This window comes from Phyllopteryx taeniolatus, chromosome 10 (assembly GCF_024500385.1).
Source record: "Phyllopteryx taeniolatus isolate TA_2022b chromosome 10, UOR_Ptae_1.2, whole genome shotgun sequence".
NCBI classification, from domain to species: domain Eukaryota; kingdom Metazoa; phylum Chordata; class Actinopteri; order Syngnathiformes; family Syngnathidae; genus Phyllopteryx; species Phyllopteryx taeniolatus.
Window position 1 is genome coordinate 13,770,902 of NC_084511.1, and position 18,802 is coordinate 13,789,703.

The following is an 18,802-nucleotide window of genomic DNA, read 5'->3' on the forward strand; positions in this document are numbered from 1 at the left end:
CGTAACCGATTCAGTTTTTTTTCCATAAATATTGTCGCGGTCAGCTCAAAGTTTGGATAAAGATTGTGTAGTTTGTACAGGCTACTGGAGTTTGGATAGTGTTTAGAGTATAGAGTTTGGACATAGCTTGGACAGGAGCGAGCGAGCGCTTACGTCACTCCTTGGAACCAGACTTGTGGCCACTCAGCCAGCACAATAGCCCAGCGGTTGGTTCACTCCACTCTCAACTTGGGGTGTCGTTGTCGCCTCAATTTCAACCTCAAGCAGGATCGCGCCGCATAACTAACTATCATTGAGGTTTATCAATTACGCTTGTTTATCAAAAAATGCATTTTCCACCGTTTCTTATTTTTTTCCAAAGGGAGGGCATTTATTTTGTTCCAAGAAAGTAAGGTACATTAAAACCTCACGAGGAGAGGAAATATACTGTCCCGCAATTTACATAATCTTGCGCTTGAATGAATCACTTAAAAAAAAAAAAAGGTATAAACTGTTATTTATAATCACTTTCAAAGTCCTTTCCATTTTCTGAAAGAGACAGAAAAACATTATACAACCTGCCATACCAGTGATGAGGAACATTTTAGGCACAGATTACGTTAAAAAATAATACATTTGACACTTTTATGTCGGGAAATTACTTGGTGAAACATTGTTCTGTAATAGTCAGCCATAGTCCTTCACAAGAGCCAAAAAGACGCAAAAATGCACCGCATCACGTGTGGTTAAGATACAGCTGCCTGGGATTATGCACATGGCCACAAAGTGGTTTCGCGTGTACGTGAAGCATCAAGAAATGAACCATTACTCGAACCTACGAAGTGTTACGATGAAGCTTCATCTCGCCATCACTACTTGCCATCATCACCTGTTAATAGGCCGACTGATTACTACTTTTAAGACACCTGTGAGGCTAATGAGAGGACACACCTTGTTTGAACAAGTCCCTATGGTCATATCTTTTCTAGGGGTACCATTTTTGTCCAGACCTGTTTCATGACTTTTTTTTTTTTTAAATAACTCTGTTGAATCAATGCCTGGTTTTCATTGTTAATAAAAAAATGTTGGTACTTTTGTCAGGTTAAAGTTATTTCTGTGATCACTGTGTGGTTTTCTTTCATTAAAAGAATTTTACCCACGTGTCCATGTTAATACAAAACTTCAGACTGATTAAAGTTGAGCTGTCATATCAGAAAAAAACAAGGCAAAAAAAAAAAAAAGTTTTCTTTTTGGTTTGTTCCCCACCAGTAGTTTATCCACAATCAGGCTGAAAGGAAATATAGACTAAGATATATGAAATGCAGGGATTTTAATATATACCACAATTTTATGGAGACAGCATATGTGCATACTTTATAGACTAATGCCAATATGATGACAACCGACAAGAGTATAATCCCAAGTGTGGGATTTGGGCTAGGTTTACGTATAGGACTGCAGGATGAGGGTTGGGAAACTTGTAAGCACAAACCAAACACAAAACCCAAACATTTTGCCATGGACCAGAACAATAAATGGTTTAACCCACCACTTTCCACAACAACTGTATTGTGCCCACTTGGTATAGATAACATTTACCCACTCACAAGGCTGTGTAATCATTTTATCCAGGGTTTATATTTTATGTATATACATCCATATACATATATAAACCCCATACATGTAGTTAAAATACAAAAAATACAAGTTATTAAAGTGCCTTCTACTGACTCAAACACAATCTCTGAGAGAATGGTATTGATACAGTATGTTTGAGGGAAAAAAAAGATAAGATTTGCTGAGTTAATCAGTGCTTAAGGGAGAAAGACCAGCAGATGTAAGGCATGATTGCAACTGTACTGTTAGGTGAGCACATCTCTGTCATAGGTAACGGCATGCATGATGTAACTTAGTCGCATGTAACCACCAAGTGGTTAGCGAACACAAAGCCAACCACTTATCCAATTCTTAAAAACCCATCTCAATGTAGCACCAACTAAATCAGATTTCTGTTAGACCTGACTGATCTGATCAGTCTCAAAACCCTGACTTAACTTTTCATAGATTTTTAGCGGATTGTGGTCATATCACAGATTATCAATTTAAGGGAAATTCAAAAGGTGGGAATAAAATTGTGTGCTAAGGTGCGTCATGAACGTCAACATCACTAAAACGCCTTAATGGAGCTTGAGAACGGTGCAACACATGGCTGTGAAAACAAAAATCAAGCTAAAAACTGGTTAATAAAGGTACTAGTTGGTAGTATGGAAGAAAACTAACATGATGCTCATGAACCGCCGTTTTCCATTTTCCAGGACACAGTAATTCTCCTGCAGCATTTCAGCTGAGTGGGTATAAAAATATAGACATTTGAAACCCTGAATATGTTCTTACGTGATTTTCTGCAACAAAAAACCCAACACAATTTACGCTTGTCCCACTCAGTACGCACTGTTATTATTATTTTTTTTTAAAGATTTCACCCATCTAAAATGTGTCCAGGCATTAGGAGTTTTACACCCATTACAATACAGTAACAGCAAATATAATGTTGTTGCCTTCAACAGCCTATACCATTTAATTTTTGATACACTAAAATGACCTCCGAGTGTGTGACACAGATTTACCGGGGAGGATTGAGCGCAAGTGTGATGACGTTACATAAGCATGTCTTTGTGGTGTCTGGCTATGTGCTGGCTCTTCTCCGAAGGCCTCCTGAAGCCCTTGGTGCAGTAGTCGCAGCGGTGGGGGTAGTCCTTGGTGTGAATGGAGATGACATGGCGCTTGAAGCCAGAAGCGTCCGTACTGTTGTACTCACAATACTGGCACTGATAAACTTTCCTACCACTGTGCGTCTTCATGTGCTTCTTCAGCTCCGCCGGTTGTCGGAAGCCTCGCCGGCAGCGCTTGCACTTAAATGGAAGTTCCTTGGTGTGAAGGGATAGAATATGGCGACTCAGGGTGAACGTGTCAGGAGCGTTGAAGTTACAGTGTCGGCACTGGTGCAGCTTGCTGCCCTTGTGCGTCTCGGCGTGCTTCTTCAACTCCGAGGGCCTGTGAAAGCCTTTCTCGCACACGTCACACTGGTGAGGAAAATCCTTGGTGTGCACTGAGATGATGTGTCGTTTTAGGTCACTGGAGTTGGTGCTCTTGTGCTCACAGTGTGGACACTGGTGCGTCTTGTGGCCTTGCACCATCTCTATGTGACGCTGGAGTTCCCGCGCGTCGGCGTACGCTTGTGGGCAGTGGCTGCACTTGAAGGGCAGATCTGCGCCATGCTTGCTTTTGATGTGAGTCTTTAAGTTGGACTGATCCGCGCAGCGGAACTCGCAGTGCGGACAGTGATAGGGTTTCTCACCTGTGTGGGTCCGCATATGCTTCTTCAGCTCGGACGGGTGGCGAAAGCCTTTGGCGCACTCGACGCACACGTGTGCAAAGTTCTTACTGTGCACGGCCAGCAGGTGACGATTGAGCAGGCCTTGCTCTGCAGTCTCGTAGTCGCAGTACTTGCAGTGATGCAGCTTGGGCTCGCGGTCCTTGACGATGAGTTTATCAGAACCCAGGGGGCTGGACTCATGATAGCGCCGTGTGTACTCTGTGTATTCTGGGGAGCGCTCGCTGTTGTGGCTCAGCAGCTTGTGACTCTCCAAATGGTTGTGGAAGCTGATCTTCTTGTTTGTGGTGAAGTCACAGTCTGTACACTGGTACTTCTTCTTTAGGAGGTGGTCCGGGTGGTTTTTCATATGGCATTTGAGGAAGCCTCGTGAGCGGAACTTCTTTCCACAAATGTGGCACGGGTAGACTGTCAGGGGCATGCCATCAGGCCCAATGATGACAGCTGCAAGAGGAAGTTGAGTAACAGCTGATTTATCTAGCCCGTCATCAAAGTGTTATCATACCAAAAGAATTGTATACAGCTCCTACCAGTTTGACATTGCCGAATGTCCCCTTTCTTCTTTTTCTTGGCTTTGGGTTTGAGGACACGGTTTGTGGCCAAACCTTCTCGGATTTGAAGAAAGGGTGTCGCTGAGCCATTTTTCACCTGATTTATAGAATTACCTGCATAAAACCAGTGTAGCCTATCATTAACACAGTCATACTATGTCTGCAACTATTTGATGTTTACAGCCCTCCAACCAAATTCATGAAAATGCACAAAAGCTTTTGAGACAGTGACGCAAAAACATACTGATGTCATCATCACTGTCATCCTCATCGTCCTCTTCTATTTTGGGCTGCTTCTTGACTGCCATGTAGACCATCTTGTCACGCCCAACTCCGAGTCTTCCTGATGATGCAGCTTCACGGTCAGGGTGGCCATTTTGGTAATCATCCTCAGTTATCACCTCTGTCCCACCTAGAGAAAAGAGAGGGGGTTCATTCCAAATACACACATACAACAATCCATAATACTGATTTAGCAACTTGCCCAAATCATCATCTGCCTCAGCTTTGAAAATGTAGACTTTGATGACATCTGCGCCGTCCTCCTCCTTGCACTCCTTGTCTTCCATCACCTCAGTGCTAATCTCTAGAGGAGTGTCTCCTATGTCCAGCTTCTCTCCAACCTCATCCACTAAATAGCAAAAAGACTGAACCTCAAAAAACAGACAGGCACAATTAGAAAGAGTACCGTAGATGGAAGCCTATCTTACAGGAGATCATGAGGTAATCTTCAGAGCTGCTTCTCCCGTCATCATCCTCATCCATCTGCAGAGGAACAGCCTCAGATGGAAGTTGTTGGTGGATGATGGTCTCCGCATTACCCTCTGTCACCATCAAGCCCTCTGCGACAAGTTGGTGGTCGAGAGTGTTATCCTGGTGGTCCGAAAGAAGCTCTGCTACAAACACCTGGTCTGACATGTCATCATGGTGGTTGGCATCCTGGATAAGGTCCGAGGTTAGCACATGGTGGTGTTCCAAAGCTTCCTCTATTGCAACCTCTGTTCCCAGGATGTTTTCCGGCATGATCACACTGTGTTCTGAATGCACCATGTCCTCCCCACCTATTTCATGGCCATCTACATCCTGAGACTGCAGGCTTTCTACGTCCACCTCCAGACCCTCCACAACCTCTGCTTCCAAGCCCTCCACTTCCACTTCCTCCTCAAGGCCCTCAACAACATGAGCTTCCAGGTCCTCCACATCAACTTCAGTTTCCAGACCCTCCACCTCGACTTCTCCTTCTAGGCCTTCCACAACCTGAGCCTCCAGCTCTACCACATGTGTCTGTAGCCCTTCAACCACCTCCGCCTCCAGTCCCTCGACATCTGCGTGTAAACCTTCGACTACTTCGGTTTCCAGGCCTTCGACGACGTGAGTTTCCAGGCCCTCCACCTCAAGCTCGTGCTCCAGGAGGATGCCCTCGTCAGTCATCACGTCAGAGAGGAGCATGCCCTCGGGCACAGACACCACAATGTGATCTCCGTCAATGTGTGCCAAGCCACCCATCCCTGCAACTGTGAAATTAAGAGTCATTACTTGAAAAACAGGTCACACTTAAGACAGAGCAAATACAGGGGCACCGCAACTCTTAAACTAACGGACGTCAACATGTCATTTTGTATTTGTGTGACAGGTAATGTTAAAAATAGTGTATTGTGAAGTGCAGCAACGACACAATGATTATTACCTGTCGTAATCCATAGTTAAAGTGTTTTAAGAGTTTTTAACATAATAGAATGGTTAACTTCAGTTTACAGTTGTATGGCAATTATCAAGCTAACCATTGTCCTCATTAGGGTCATTAATAAGATGGAGCCTATCCCAGTTGACTTTGGGCGAGAGGCAGGTTACACCCTGGACTGGTCGCCAACCAATTGCAGGGCACACATACAGTCCCCTCCAAATGTATTGGAACGGCAAGGTCAAGTCTTTTATTTTTGTTGAATACTGAAGACATTTGGGGTTCAGATCAAAAGATGAAAATGAGACAAAGGTTCAGAATTCTAGCTTTCATTTCATGGTATTTACATCTAGATGTTTTAACTTAGGAAAGAGCACTTTTTTGTTTGAAGCCACCCAATTTTCAAATGAGCAGAAGTATTGGAACAGACATTAAATTATTGTAAATTGAATAACATTTAATATTTGGTGGCATAACCCTTACTTGCAATAACTGCATAAAGCCTGCGACCCACTGACTTCACAAGACTGTTGCATTCTTCATTTGAAATGCTTTTCCAGGCTTTTACTGCAGCCTCTTTAAGTTATTGTTTGTTTCTGGGGGTTTCTCCTTTCAGTGTCCTCTTCAGGAGGTAAAATGCATGCTCTATTTGGCTTGACTTGGCCAGTCTAAAACCTTCCACTTTTTCCCTTGATGAAGTCCTTTGTTGTGTTGGCAGCAGGGTTGGGCATCGAGAATCGATTGGAAACGGGACTAACATGCCGATTCTCCCGGAATTCTTCAAATTAAAAAAATTTGGTTCCCAGTTTTGATGCCTACAATCCGCCGACCACGAAGAAGCGGCGAAAATCAACATGCATTCGTGTTAGCTTGAGGAGGAATGTAAACACCGGCGAGAATGAAAGATGCAAACTCATGCGGTGAGTAGAATGGCTTACTGTTCAAAAACAGCGACTCCAAGTCCGGGCTGCAGTGTGTGCTGAGCTCAGTGACGTCGGTACACCATTTTTCGTTGATATAGAAGCATATTCTGCCACCTTTTGTTTTCTCCGATAACTCCGTGACGCGGGCTGGACGCAGTTGGAAGCCCGGAAGCATTACGACACCATCGGGGACGCGTTCACAAAGCCATGTCTCCATAAAGCACAGGGCGGCGGAACGTCCGAAGTCTTTACTGGTCTTTGTCAGACGATGAAGCTCTTCCATTTTGTTGGTTAGGGAGCGTAGATTCGCCAGGTGGATCGACGGGAGCGGCAACCTGTATCCTCTCTTGCGGAGCTTTACTTGGATGCCAGTGGACTTCCCCCTTCGTCGCCCTTCGCCTCCTTGCGGCAGCCACCCAACCGGTGAGTAACTCGGTGAAAAAACTGAGCGGATTTGCGAAGGTTTGTGAAAGAAAGTCTGGGGTAGACTCCCTAATGTCTAGCAAGTCTTCCCTTGTGTAAGTGAGTCATGTAATGTCTCCAAAGAACGAAAAACACAAAAACACAGACAATACTAGAGAGTACGTAACCGAGGCGGGAACACGGCTAGGCGCCATCTTTACTCACGCTCACCGAGAGAGTGCTGTCTCGATCATTGTTAGAAATTTCATTTGAGTTGAAAGCGACCCGCTGCAATATGATTGGCTGCCTGATGCAACATAATTGACTGCTTCTTCCAGGTAGGACACACCCTATTACCCACAGCACCGTTGCATACATGCGGCCCACATACAGTGGGTATCGAAAGTATTCAGCTCCCCAAGTTTTCACTTGCAGCCATTTGCTAAAATCATTTAAGTTCTTTTTTTGCTCATTAATGTACACACAGCACCCCATATTGACAGAAAACAGAATTGTTGAAATTTTTGCAGCTTTATTAAAAAAGAAAAACTGAAATATCACACAGCCATAAGTATTCAGACCCTTTCCTCAATATTTAGTAGAAGCACCCTTTTGAGCTAATACAGCCATGAGTCTTTTTGGGAATGATGCAACAGCTTTTTCACACCTGGATTTGGGGATCCTCTGCCATTCCTCTTTGCAGATCCTCTCCAGTTCTGTCAGGTTGGATGGTGAACGTTGGTGGAATGCCATTTTCAGGTTTCTCCAGAGATGCTCAATTGGGTTTAAGTCAGGGCTCTGGGTGGGCCATTCAAGAACAGTCACAGAGTTGTTATTTTAGCTATGTGCTTACGGTCATTATCTTGTTGGAAGGTGAACCTTCGGCCCAGTCTGAGATCCTGAGCACTCTGGAGAAGGTTTTCGTCCATTATATCCCTGTACTTCGCCACATTCATCTTCCCTTCGATTGCAACCAGTTGTCCTGTCCCTGTAGCTGAAACACACACCCACAGCATGATGCTGCCACCACGCTTAACTGTTGGGACTGTCTTGGACAGGTGATGAGCAGTGTCTGGTTTTCTCCACACATACCACTTAGAATTAAGGCCCAAAAGTTCTATCTTTGTCTCATCAGGCCAGAGAATCGGAGTCCTTCAGGTGTTCTTTTTTTTTTTTTGCAAACTCCATGGGGGCTTTTATGTGTCTTGCACTGAGGAGAGGCTTCCGTCGGGCCCTGACTGGTGGAGGGCTGCAGTGATGGTTGACTTTCTAGAACTGTCTCCCATCTCCCGACTGCATCTGTGGAGCTCAGCCACAGTGATTATTGGGTTCTTCTTTACCTCTCGCAACAAGGCTCTTATCCCGATTGCTCAGTTTGGCTGAACGGACAGCTCTAGGAAGGATTTTGGTCGTTCCAAACGTCTTCCATTTAAGGATTATGGAGGGCACTGTGCTCTTAGGAACCTTAAGTGCAGCAGAAATGTTTTTTCTAACGTTGGCCAGATCTGTGCCTTGCCACAATTCTGTCTCTGAGCTCTTCAGGCAGATCATTTGACCTCATGATTCTCATTTGCTCTGACATGCACTACGTTGTAAGGGCTTATATAGACAGGTGTGTGGCTTTCCTAATCAAGTCCAAACAGTATAATCAAACACAGCTTAACTCCAATGAAGGTATAGAACCATCTCAAGGATGATCAGAAGAAATGGACAGGACCCGAGTTAAATATATGAGTGTCACAGCAAAGGGTCTGAATACTTATGGCTGTGTGATATTTCACTTATTTTTTAATAGATCTGCAAAAATTTCAATAATTCTGTTTTTTCTGTCAATATGGGGTGCTGTGTCTACAGTAATGAGGAAAGAAATTAACAATGATTTTAGCAAATGGCTGCAATATAATAAAGAGTGAAAAATTTAAGGGGGTCTGAATACTTTCCGTAGCCACTGTATGTGCGTCACAGACAGGCCAGTACGCTGTTGCGTCTGGCCAGTGGCCACCATGCACTTACATTGACACTGGCCCGACCGCTACTTATTCATTATAAATGAAAAGTGTGAGCTATCTACGCATCTGGACTGCTGGTGACAAGCTAGCTACCCCACACCTACCTTGTAAAGTCCAGAAACCCGGTAAACACCTGCCGCCACCAGTCACCCACAGCTTTTCTTTTTACACGTATTATCAATCCTGCTACATTTGTAAAGCAAACCAAAGTTGTTTCCCCCAGTGACGTCACAGATGATCGTCTCAAAATTATGACGGTGTGTGCATGTGTATTGTGGGGCTTTACCGCTATCTGCAACCACTGCCTGCTTAATTTGTCTCTCGTTTTAATTGCACTTGTTATAACACAGTCACGTGCAAATGTTAGCGAGCAAATCTACCTATCTTTAAAGTAACACTCACAACCCTGTTTAGAGCATAGACATATAAATATATGTGCTTACTTAAAAAGCCCAGACTCCTTTAAAGACGTTTGTATCGGAGAAAAAAACTATCACGAAAAAGTGCAATAATTGCAGTAATACTGATTTATCAATGCTCTGTTTGGGACTATTAAAGGTAAATTGTTTTGCTAGTACATACATTGCAAAATAGTGTGAATAATCATAAAAAATACTTTTATATGGTGATGGTACACTTATGTAATCGTTTTTTTAAATGTATGTCAATCATATAGTTGTGGTAATGCTCAAAATGAAGTGGTTTCCCAGGGGAAGAGGGTTAGGAGCCCTCATTACACCCCAATTCCAATCTAGTTGGGACGTTGTGTTAAACATAAATAAAAACAGAATACAATGATTTGCAAATCATGTTCAACCCATATTTAATTGAATACACAACAAAGACAAAATATTTCATGTTCAAACTGATAAACTTTATTGCTTTTAGCCAATAATCTGAGTTTTATGGCTGCAGCACGTTCCAAAAAAAGCTGGGACAGGGTCATGTTTACCACTGTGTTACATCATCTTTTCTTTTAACAACATTCAATAAATGTTTGGTAACACTAAGGACACTAATTGTTGAAGCTTTGTTGGTGGAATTCTTTCCCATTCTTGCTTGATGTAAAGCTTCAGCTGTTCAACAGTCCGGGGTCGCCGCTGTCGTATTTTACGCTTCATAATGCGCCACACATTTTCAATGGGAGACAGGTCTGGACTGCCAGCAGGCCATCCTAGTACCCGCACTCTTTTACTACAAAGCCACGTTGTAACACGTGGCTTGGCATTGTCGTTCTGAAATAAGCAGGGACGTCCATGAAAAATAAGTTGCTTGGATGGCAGCATATGTTTCTCCAAAACCTGCATGTACCTTTCAGCATTAATGGTGCCTTCACAAATGTGTAAGTTACCCATGCCATTGGCACTAACACAGCCCCATACCATCACAGATGCTGGCTTTTGAACTTTACGTCCATTAGAGTCCGGATGGTTCTTGAAATGTGGACTCGTCGGACCACAGAACACTTTTCCACTTTGCATCAGTCCATCTTAGATGAGCTCGGGCCCAAAGAAGCCGGCGGCGTTTCTGGGTGTTGTTGATAAATGGCTTTTGCTTTTCATAGTAGTTTCAAGTTGCACTTACGGATGTAGCGCCGAACTGTATTTACTGACATTGGTTTTCTGAAATGTTCCTGAGCACATGTGGTGATATCCTTTACACATTGATGTTGGTTTTTGATGCAGTGCCGCCTGAGGGATCGAAGGTCATGGGCATTCAATGTTGGTTTTTGGCCTTGCCGCTTACATGCAGTGATTTCTCCAGATTCTCTGAACCTTTTGATGATATTATGGACCGTAGATGATGAAATTTATAAATTCCTTGCAATTGTACGTTGAGGAACATTGTCCTTAAAGTGTTCGACTATTTTCTCACACACTTGTTCAAAAAAAGAGGTGAGCCTCGCTACAGCTTTGCTTGTGAATGACTGAGCAATTCAGGGTATCTCCTTTTATACTCAATCATGGCACCCACCTGTTCTCAATTAGCCTGTTCACCTTTGGGATGTTTGATGAGCATTCCTTTCTCAGTCTTTTTTGCCACCTGTTCCAGCTTTTTTGGAACGTGTTGCAGCCATAAAATTCTAAGTTCATGATTATTTGCTAAAAACAATCAAGTTTATCAGTTTGAACATTAAATATCTTGTCTTTGTAGTGTATTAAATTAAATAAAGGGTGAACATGATTTGCAAATCATTGTATTCTGTTTTATTTATGTTTAACACAATGTCCTAACTTCATTGGAATTGGGGTTGCATAAGAGCTGGCTGCTGGCCTCTGAGTTGAACAAATGATCAAATATAAGTGAAGCCTTTGTTTTTTTTTTTTATTTGTGTGAAGTTTGCATGTTATCCCCATGGCTGCATGGGTTTTACCCGGGTGCTCCAGTTTCCTCCCACATCCCTAAAACATGCATGGGAGGTTAATTAAAGACTCTAACTTGCCCGTAGGTGTAAATCTGAGTGCAAATGGTTGTTGTTTCACTGAGAATCTTCACGTCATACGAAACTGTGGTATGCCATGGTCATGCTCCTCATAAAAGGGTGCGACCAAATCATGTGCTGGTGTGACCAACCTTTTCAGTTGGTCGCACCAGTGCTACTAGTGTAAAAAGTTAGTGGAGCCCTGTTTGTGTATACATAATTGCTCTTTAACCAAGCAAAATATATTTTATCTGAATACTCGATTTTTCAATAGAATTCTCAGTAGGATACTCGATTACTAAAATATTTCATAGCTGCAGCCAGTCATTGCAGCACTACTGGATGCATTTCTCATTTGTCACAGGTCTGTTTGTCACTTCCAAAGTGAGAAAAATTAAGTCATAGTATGTTGTACAATTTTTCAGAGAATAGCTCAAAATGTACTATATCGTGGTACATCGTTATCATGATACGAAATGGCCCATATCGTGATGGAAGATTTTTTTACCATATTGCCCAGCAGTACTAAAAAGACACTATATTGCCAAAAGTATTCACTCACCTGCCTTGACTCAGATATGAATTTAAGTGACATGCCATTGTTAAACCTTAGGGTTAATATGACATCGGTAACCTGCTGCAGTTATAACAGCTTGAACTCTTTTGGAAAGGTTTACCACAAGGTTTAGGAGTGCGTTTATGGGAATTTGTGACAATATTTCCATAAGTGCATTCGTGAGTTAGCCCAGTGATTGATGGTGGACAACAGACGTACAAACAGCAAAGGCATGAAAAAGGTGACCCCCCCCCCCCCCAAAAAAAACCTTGTAGGGGGGGATCCCCCGGGCTCCCGCAAAGATTTTTGCTTCAAGCTGTGCCACATGAATAGCATCCTCCTCTTTAAACACTCTCATTCTAGAAAAGAATTGACTAAAATCATTGTCTGTTTCACTTCATTTTTCACTATTACCAACTTCAAAGGCTAATCCCAAATGAATCTTCCAGGAAAATATTATGTACAATATTTTTCTGTTTTTATTGTCCATTTCTGAATTTGAAGTTAGTTCATTCTGTGTTGTAACATAATATCTAACATCGCGTAATGCATTTAACATTAATATCCGTGAACTAATTAAATAATTGTAGCTGCGTTTCCTAATACAAGATGAACGAGTTAATCAACTCTTGTCGCCAATGTTACGTGTGCTTCGCTGTTCCGCTGGGACCACAACCAAGGCCATGAGCTGCAGCACCTCAACGCAAAAATACAAAAGACCAGTGCAATAAATACAACACTGCCTGATCTGATGTGAAAATGTTTTGCTTTAACGTAACAGTAACAAGAGAGGATATCCGCTGCAGAGGTAGGTAGAGTAGCCAAACATTGTAATCAAGTAAGAGTAGTGTTACTTGACAATAATGTGACTCAAGTAAAAAGTAGTCCGCAAAAAATTACTTGAGTAAGAGTAAAATGTACACAGTGAAATAATTACTCAAAGTACTGAGTAAATAGTAATTTCAGATTTTTTTAACCACAGCATGAACATCAATAAAAAAAAGAATTACAAAATAAAATGTGAATGTGCAATTTCTGATATTGCTACGTGTGTGTGTGTGTATACACAGTCATAACTACAACAAAACCTCTGCAATTTATTGCACGGTTTTTTCTCAAGTTAGAAGTGTGCCGTAATATCCACGTTTGGGCAGAAAGTGCCAGACAAATACTACAATACATGAAAGCTGTTGTTTTTGTTCGTCTAAATGTAAACAAGAGTAGCTCGCTGTTGCCTTCATAGTAACCCCAAACTTCCCAACATGCCCGCCACGTATGCATGACAATCAGCCGGGCTGGCTTATCTAGTGTTAATACCTATGGCTGGGAAGCCCAATGGAAGACGTTGTGTGAGGTCATGTGACTTTCTTGTGTCGTTTGATTGGTGAACTAGACTTAAAATCTCACTAGCGCTTAAATTGGATTGATGTAAACAGCGGCCATTGCGGAAGTTGTAGTCTTGCGCACGAAATAGTTGAGAAATAAGCAATAATTGATCAATCAAAGTAGCGAGCGATATTTAGACCATTGTAGCGGAGTAAAAGTACTGTTACTTCTTAACAGCAGCAGCTCCTTTTATACCCAATCATGGCACCTACCTGTGCCCAGTTAGCCTGTTCACCTGTGGGATGTTCCAAACAGGTGTTTGATGAGCATTCCTCAAATTTCTTTTTTGCTGCCTGTCCCAGCTTTTTTAAAACCTATTGCAGCCATAAAATTCTAAGTTAATGATTATTTGCTAAAAACAATAAAGGTTTGTCAGTTTTAACATTAAATATCTTGTCTTTGTAGTGTATTCAATTAAATATAGGTTGAACATGATTTTAAAATCATCGTATTCTGTTTTATTTATGTTTAACACAACGTCCCAACTTAATTGGAATTGGGGTTATATTTCGTGCGCCAGACTATGACTTTGACTTCTTCATTGGGCGCTGTTTGCTCCAATCCAATTTAAGCGGTAGTGACGTTTCAGTCTAGTTCACCAATCAAACGACACAAGAAAGTCACATGACCTCACACGTCTTCTATTGGGCTTCCCGGGCATAAGTATTAACACTAGATAAGCCAGCCCGGCTGATCGTCGTGCCTGCGTGGCCACCATGTTGGGAAGGTTGTCGTTACCATGAAGGCAACGGTGCACTACTCGTGTGTGCATTTAGATGAACAAAAACAACACCTTTCATGTATTGTATTTGCTGATGTTTTGTTGTTTTGGCTGTGCACACGCACAGCAATATCAGAATTTGGACGTTCACATTTTTTTTGTTTTTATTGATCATGCAGAGGTTAAAAAATTTGAAGTTACTCACTATTTACTCAGTACTTGAGTAATTATTACAGTGTACTTTTTACTCTTAAGTAATTTTTTGGAGGACTACTTTTTACTTGAGTCACAGTGGAACCGCGAAGCACACATAACCATACATGCAAATGGCGAAATTCGCCATTTTGAACTGAAAATAGGCCATTTATGTGAATCGTATAGATCCGATGAGTTTTTCTTGGGGGGGGTCGCCGTCACTGATGTCATAGGCTGTTTTGTACTCCTGGAACGCTGGCAGCGAGCTCCAGTCCACACATCCACCAGCCACACAGATGTAATTTCTGAATATTACTCCGTGGCGGACTACTATGCACGCGCATCAGCCTGAGGTTCCTCCTGTGCACTCGGGACCTGTTTTGTTTGGATAAGTCACAGGAGTTGACGAGACCAGAAAAAACATCACTAAAATCTCACTAGCGCTTAAATTGGATTGATGTAAACAGCGGCCATTGCGGAAGTTGTAGTCTTGCGCACGAAATAGTTGATAAATAAGCAATAATTGATCAATCAAAGTAGCGAGCGATATTTAGACCATTGTAGCGGAGTAAAAGTACTGTTACTTCTTAACAGCAGCAGCTGTTTTTTCTGGTCTCGTCAACTCCTGTGACTTATCCAAACAAAATGTTAAAACTGACAAACCTTTATTGTTTTTAGCAAATAATCATTACCTTAGAATTTTATGGCTGCAATAGGTTTTAAAAAAGCTGGGACAGGCAGCAAAAAAGAAATTTGAGGAATGCTCATCAAACACCTGTTTGGAACATCCCACAGGTGAACAGGCTAACTGGGCACAGGTAGGTGCCATGATTGAGTATAAAAGGAGCTTCCCTGAATTGCTCAGTCATTCACAAGCAAAGATGGAGCGAGGTTCACCTCTTTGTGAACAAGTGCGTGAGAAATTAGTCGAACAGTTTAAGGACAGTGTTCCTCAACGTACAATTGCAAGGAATTTAGGGATTTCATCATCTACGGTCCATAATATCATCAAAAGGTTCAGAGAATCTGGAGAAATCACTGCATGTAAGCGGCAAGGCCGAAAACCAACATTGCATGCCCGTGACTTACAAGCCCTCAGGTGGCACTGCATCAAAAAACGACATCAATGTGTAAAGGATATCACCACATGGGCCCAGGAACACTTCAGAAAACCAATGTCAGTAAATACAGTTCGGCGCTACATCCGTAAGTACAACCTAAAACTCTACTATGCAAAGCAAAAGCCATTTATCAACAACACCCAGAAACGCCGCCGGCTTCTTTGGGCCCGAGCTCATCTAAGATGGACTGATGCAAAGTGGAAAAGTGTTCTGTGGTCCGACGAGTCCACATTTTAAATAGTTTTTGGAAATTGTGGACGTCGTGTCCTACGGGCTAAAGAGGAAAACAACTACAAGAAGAAAATAACCATCCGGACTGTTATGGACACAAAGTTCAAAAGCCAGCATCTGTGATGGTATGGGGCTGTGTTCGGGCATGGGTAACTTACACATCTGTGAAGGCACCATTAATGCTGAAAGGTACATACAGGTTTTGGAGAAACATATGCTGCCATCCAAACAACATCTTTTTCATGGACGCCCCTGCTTATTTCAGCAAGACAATGCCAAAACATGTTCTGCACGTGTTACAACAGCGTGGCTTTGTAGTAAAAGAGTGCGGGTACTAGACTGGCCTGCCTGCAGTCCAGACCGGCCTCCCATTGAAAATGTGTGGCACATTATGAAGCGTAAAATACGACAACGGAGACTCCGGACTGTTGAACAGCTGAAGCTCAATATCAAGCAAGAATGGGGAAGAATTCCACCTATAAAACTTCAACAATTAGTGTCCTCATTTCACAAACGTTTATTGAATGTTGTTAAAAGAAAAGGTGATGTAACACAGTAGTAAACATGACCCTGTCCCATCTTTTTTGGAACGTGTTGCAGCCATAAAATGCAAAGTTAATGATTATTTGCTAAAAACAATAAAGTTGATCAGTTTGAACATTACATATATTGTCTTTGTAGTGTATTCAATTAAATATAGGTTGACCATGATTTGCAAATCATTGTATTGTTTTTATTTATGTTTAACACAACCTCCCAACTTCATTGGAATCAGTGTTGTAGTTGATCAATAAGCAATAATTGATAAATAAAAGTTGCAAACGACATTTAGATCCCTGTAACGGAGCAAAAGTACCGTTACATCTTAACAGCAGAAGCGACAGAAGTGTTTTTTCTGATCTCGTCAACTCCTGTGACTTATCCAAAGCAGCTCCCGAGCGCATCGGCCTGAGGTTCCACCTGTGCGCTCGGGACCTGCATATTAGTCCGCCGCGGAGTAACCTTCAGAAATGAGATCTGCGTGTAGATAGTGGATGTGTGGAATGGATCTAGCTGCCAGCGTTCAAGGAGTACGAAACAGCCTATGACGACAGCGAAAGTGACGAGATAGGGATATCACTTAAAATCATATGTGATTCAAAGCAGGTGAGCAAATACATTTGGCAGTATTGTGTACTTTGAAGGCAAGGTACCGTGGTGCATCGCAGGAAATGCGATGTGACTATTGCGCACATGTACATTGCAATGACGTTGCTCAAACGATAGATTGTGCAGCTGAAGTATCTGGCGAAAACTGAGGAGAACATGCAAATGCCAAAAAGGAAGGCCAAAGTCGAGATTTGAACCCAAAACCTCATAACTGTGAGACAGATGTTTGAGACACTCATCCAAAATTGATAATTAATAAGGTTAAGATGTTACTTAATACATTAGCTAGACAGTCAATAAAGGTTTTATGCCAATTTTCACACCACAATTATTTGTTAGAAATTTAACTCACACTTCAAAAAATGCTCACTAACCACCCACCAAAGTCTTGCATGATCATAGCATGGGGCATCTTCAGCTCCTGTGTGTGTAACTCCAACACACCGCCTCCTTGATCCATGTTTAACCCCGGCAGAACGAAATAGCCCCAAAACTATAAGGATACACATCATGAACAGTATAAGAGTGTGTATACAATAAGTACCAGTGTCGTGCATACAAATAAAAATACTATTAAAAATACCTTCACATTTGATGTGCAGACCCTTAAAATAAAAACAGCTTATTCGTCGTTGTTCTTCCCATCAATGTGATTGATCCCTCTGGTAAAAAAAAAGAAAAGAAAAAAAAAGAAAGAAAAAAAAAAAAAGAAAAGCCCAGCCATTAGTTTCCATAATAACAGTACAACGTGTTGAGATCAATATTAATAATACTGTCTTTTCAAATTCGGTATCAGTGAAAGACCATGTCTGCTGCAGTGTTGATAACTGTAAATGAAGCACACTGAAGTACATTAGGAAGGGGAATGACATGTTGTTGAAAACTGGCTCCGTCCTCTGCCAACCAATAGTACTACAGGCGCCTTTAACCTGGGTCCATTTAACCGTACACCTGGAGCTAGTTGAGCCTGATGGCGAGCTCTCAGTTGGGAGAAGCGAGCTGTCCTGCTAAGTGGGCAGGACAAGCCCGCCAGTCTTGCAACTGTGGAGTCCTGCATGTTAACAGTGGGAGGAAATGCACTGTCGTCACGTCACTGCTCAATGCAAAAAGTACGCTTTATCTGAAGTGCATTTAATGGACATACTTTCCGTTGCTATTCATTTAACTGTGTAGCCACATTTCTATTACTGCCTGTAGATGTTGCAGTAGATCGGCCACGCGTAATGTACTACAGATGTTCTGCAACGTTTTTCTTAAGGCTGGCTACCGCAATCCATCCACCGGTTTGCTAATTAGCAACAAGCTACAACTGATCCGCCCAGCGCCATTTTGTTTTAGCATAACGGCTAGACGTATACGCTTGTTAGTCGCTTTAAAACCACATAGTACGACATTTATCACTCACAGCGGTATAAGGATAACAGCGGCACCGGAAGGCGACGAACTAACGTGTCCCAAATGTAGCAATTCGATGTTTGCTCGAACCAAGGCGCCCAACACCGTTCGTACGTGTGGCTAGCTAGCCTGCTAAGCTAGGTGGAGCCGCCTGAGCCGCATTATGTCCAGGTTGTTTTTCGACAAGGCTCAAAGAGGCCCGCTGCGGCCGACTGGGCCCTTGCGAATTAAACCACATCCCATTCGTATTGGTCCAAAGCAAAGTTACCTGATAACGTCGTCTTCGGACTCTTTTGGTGTTTCCTCCCCCTCCTCCGTTTTGTCTATTATTGTTTGTGGTTTATTTTTGACGGTAAGCTAAGTGCGGCCTGCAGTTTTGGATCCCCGGGCACTCTTTGCTAGGCCTCGGCCAATCAGCTTGCTTCCTGACAAGCCGAGGGAGGGCGGGGGGCAGACAATGCGTGGCCTCGTTTACCGCTGATCCCTTACTATTTGCGTCATGCATAAGAGAGCAGTTACACTAACAGGCATTCTATTAATGGGAACACATTATGCGCACTATGCTTGCGAACGAAACGTAGGTATTACCACACGAACGATTCGGAATATTTTCCTCAAAATTTGAGTTTACACAGATGAGGCCTGTAGGCCATTTTGTGACGATGGGTGGGGTAGCAATTTTGGTCA

The 18,802-nt window shown here is 42.5% G+C and overlaps 1 protein-coding gene across 4 annotated transcripts; it reads right to left on the reverse strand.

Moving 5' to 3' along the window:
• Nucleotides 1-1,294: 1,294 nt before the first annotated feature.
• znf711 (zinc finger protein 711) lies at nt 1,295-18,614 on the reverse strand. 4 transcript variants are annotated; one of them, XM_061788254.1, is made up of 9 exons: nt 18,384-18,611; nt 17,304-17,382; nt 17,102-17,213; nt 6,544-6,972; nt 4,635-5,438; nt 4,409-4,555; nt 4,169-4,336; nt 3,904-4,038; nt 1,295-3,817 (listed from the first exon to the last, which is right to left on the reverse strand). In XM_061788254.1, the coding sequence occupies exons 3-9, from the start codon at nt 17,178-17,180 to the stop codon at nt 2,637-2,639; spliced, it is 2,943 nt and encodes a 980-aa protein (XP_061644238.1). In that variant the 5' UTR covers nt 17,181-17,213; nt 17,304-17,382; nt 18,384-18,611; the 3' UTR covers nt 1,295-2,636. The 4 variants fall into 4 exon arrangements, with proteins under 4 accessions (XP_061644238.1, XP_061644237.1, XP_061644240.1 ...); XM_061788253.1 differs by having other exon boundaries at nt 4,169-4,555; nt 18,384-18,614; XM_061788256.1 differs by lacking the exon at nt 6,544-6,972 and having other exon boundaries at nt 18,384-18,594.
• Between the last annotated feature and the right edge of the window lie 188 nt (nt 18,615-18,802).

Bases quoted from the DNA above. Each gene is read 5' to 3' on its own strand.
- znf711 (XM_061788253.1), bottom strand. From the start codon at position 17,180: ATGGATCAAGGAGGCGGTGTGTTGGAGTTACACACACAGGAGCTGAAG. The intron at 4,039-4,168 runs GTATGTTTTTGC...GGTTTTATGCAG, and splicing joins TGACAGTGATGATGACATCA to GTAATTCTATAAATCAGGTG. The intron at 3,818-3,903 runs GTAGGAGCTGTA...TTCCTCTTGCAG, and splicing joins CATTCGGCAATGTCAAACTG to CTGTCATCATTGGGCCTGAT.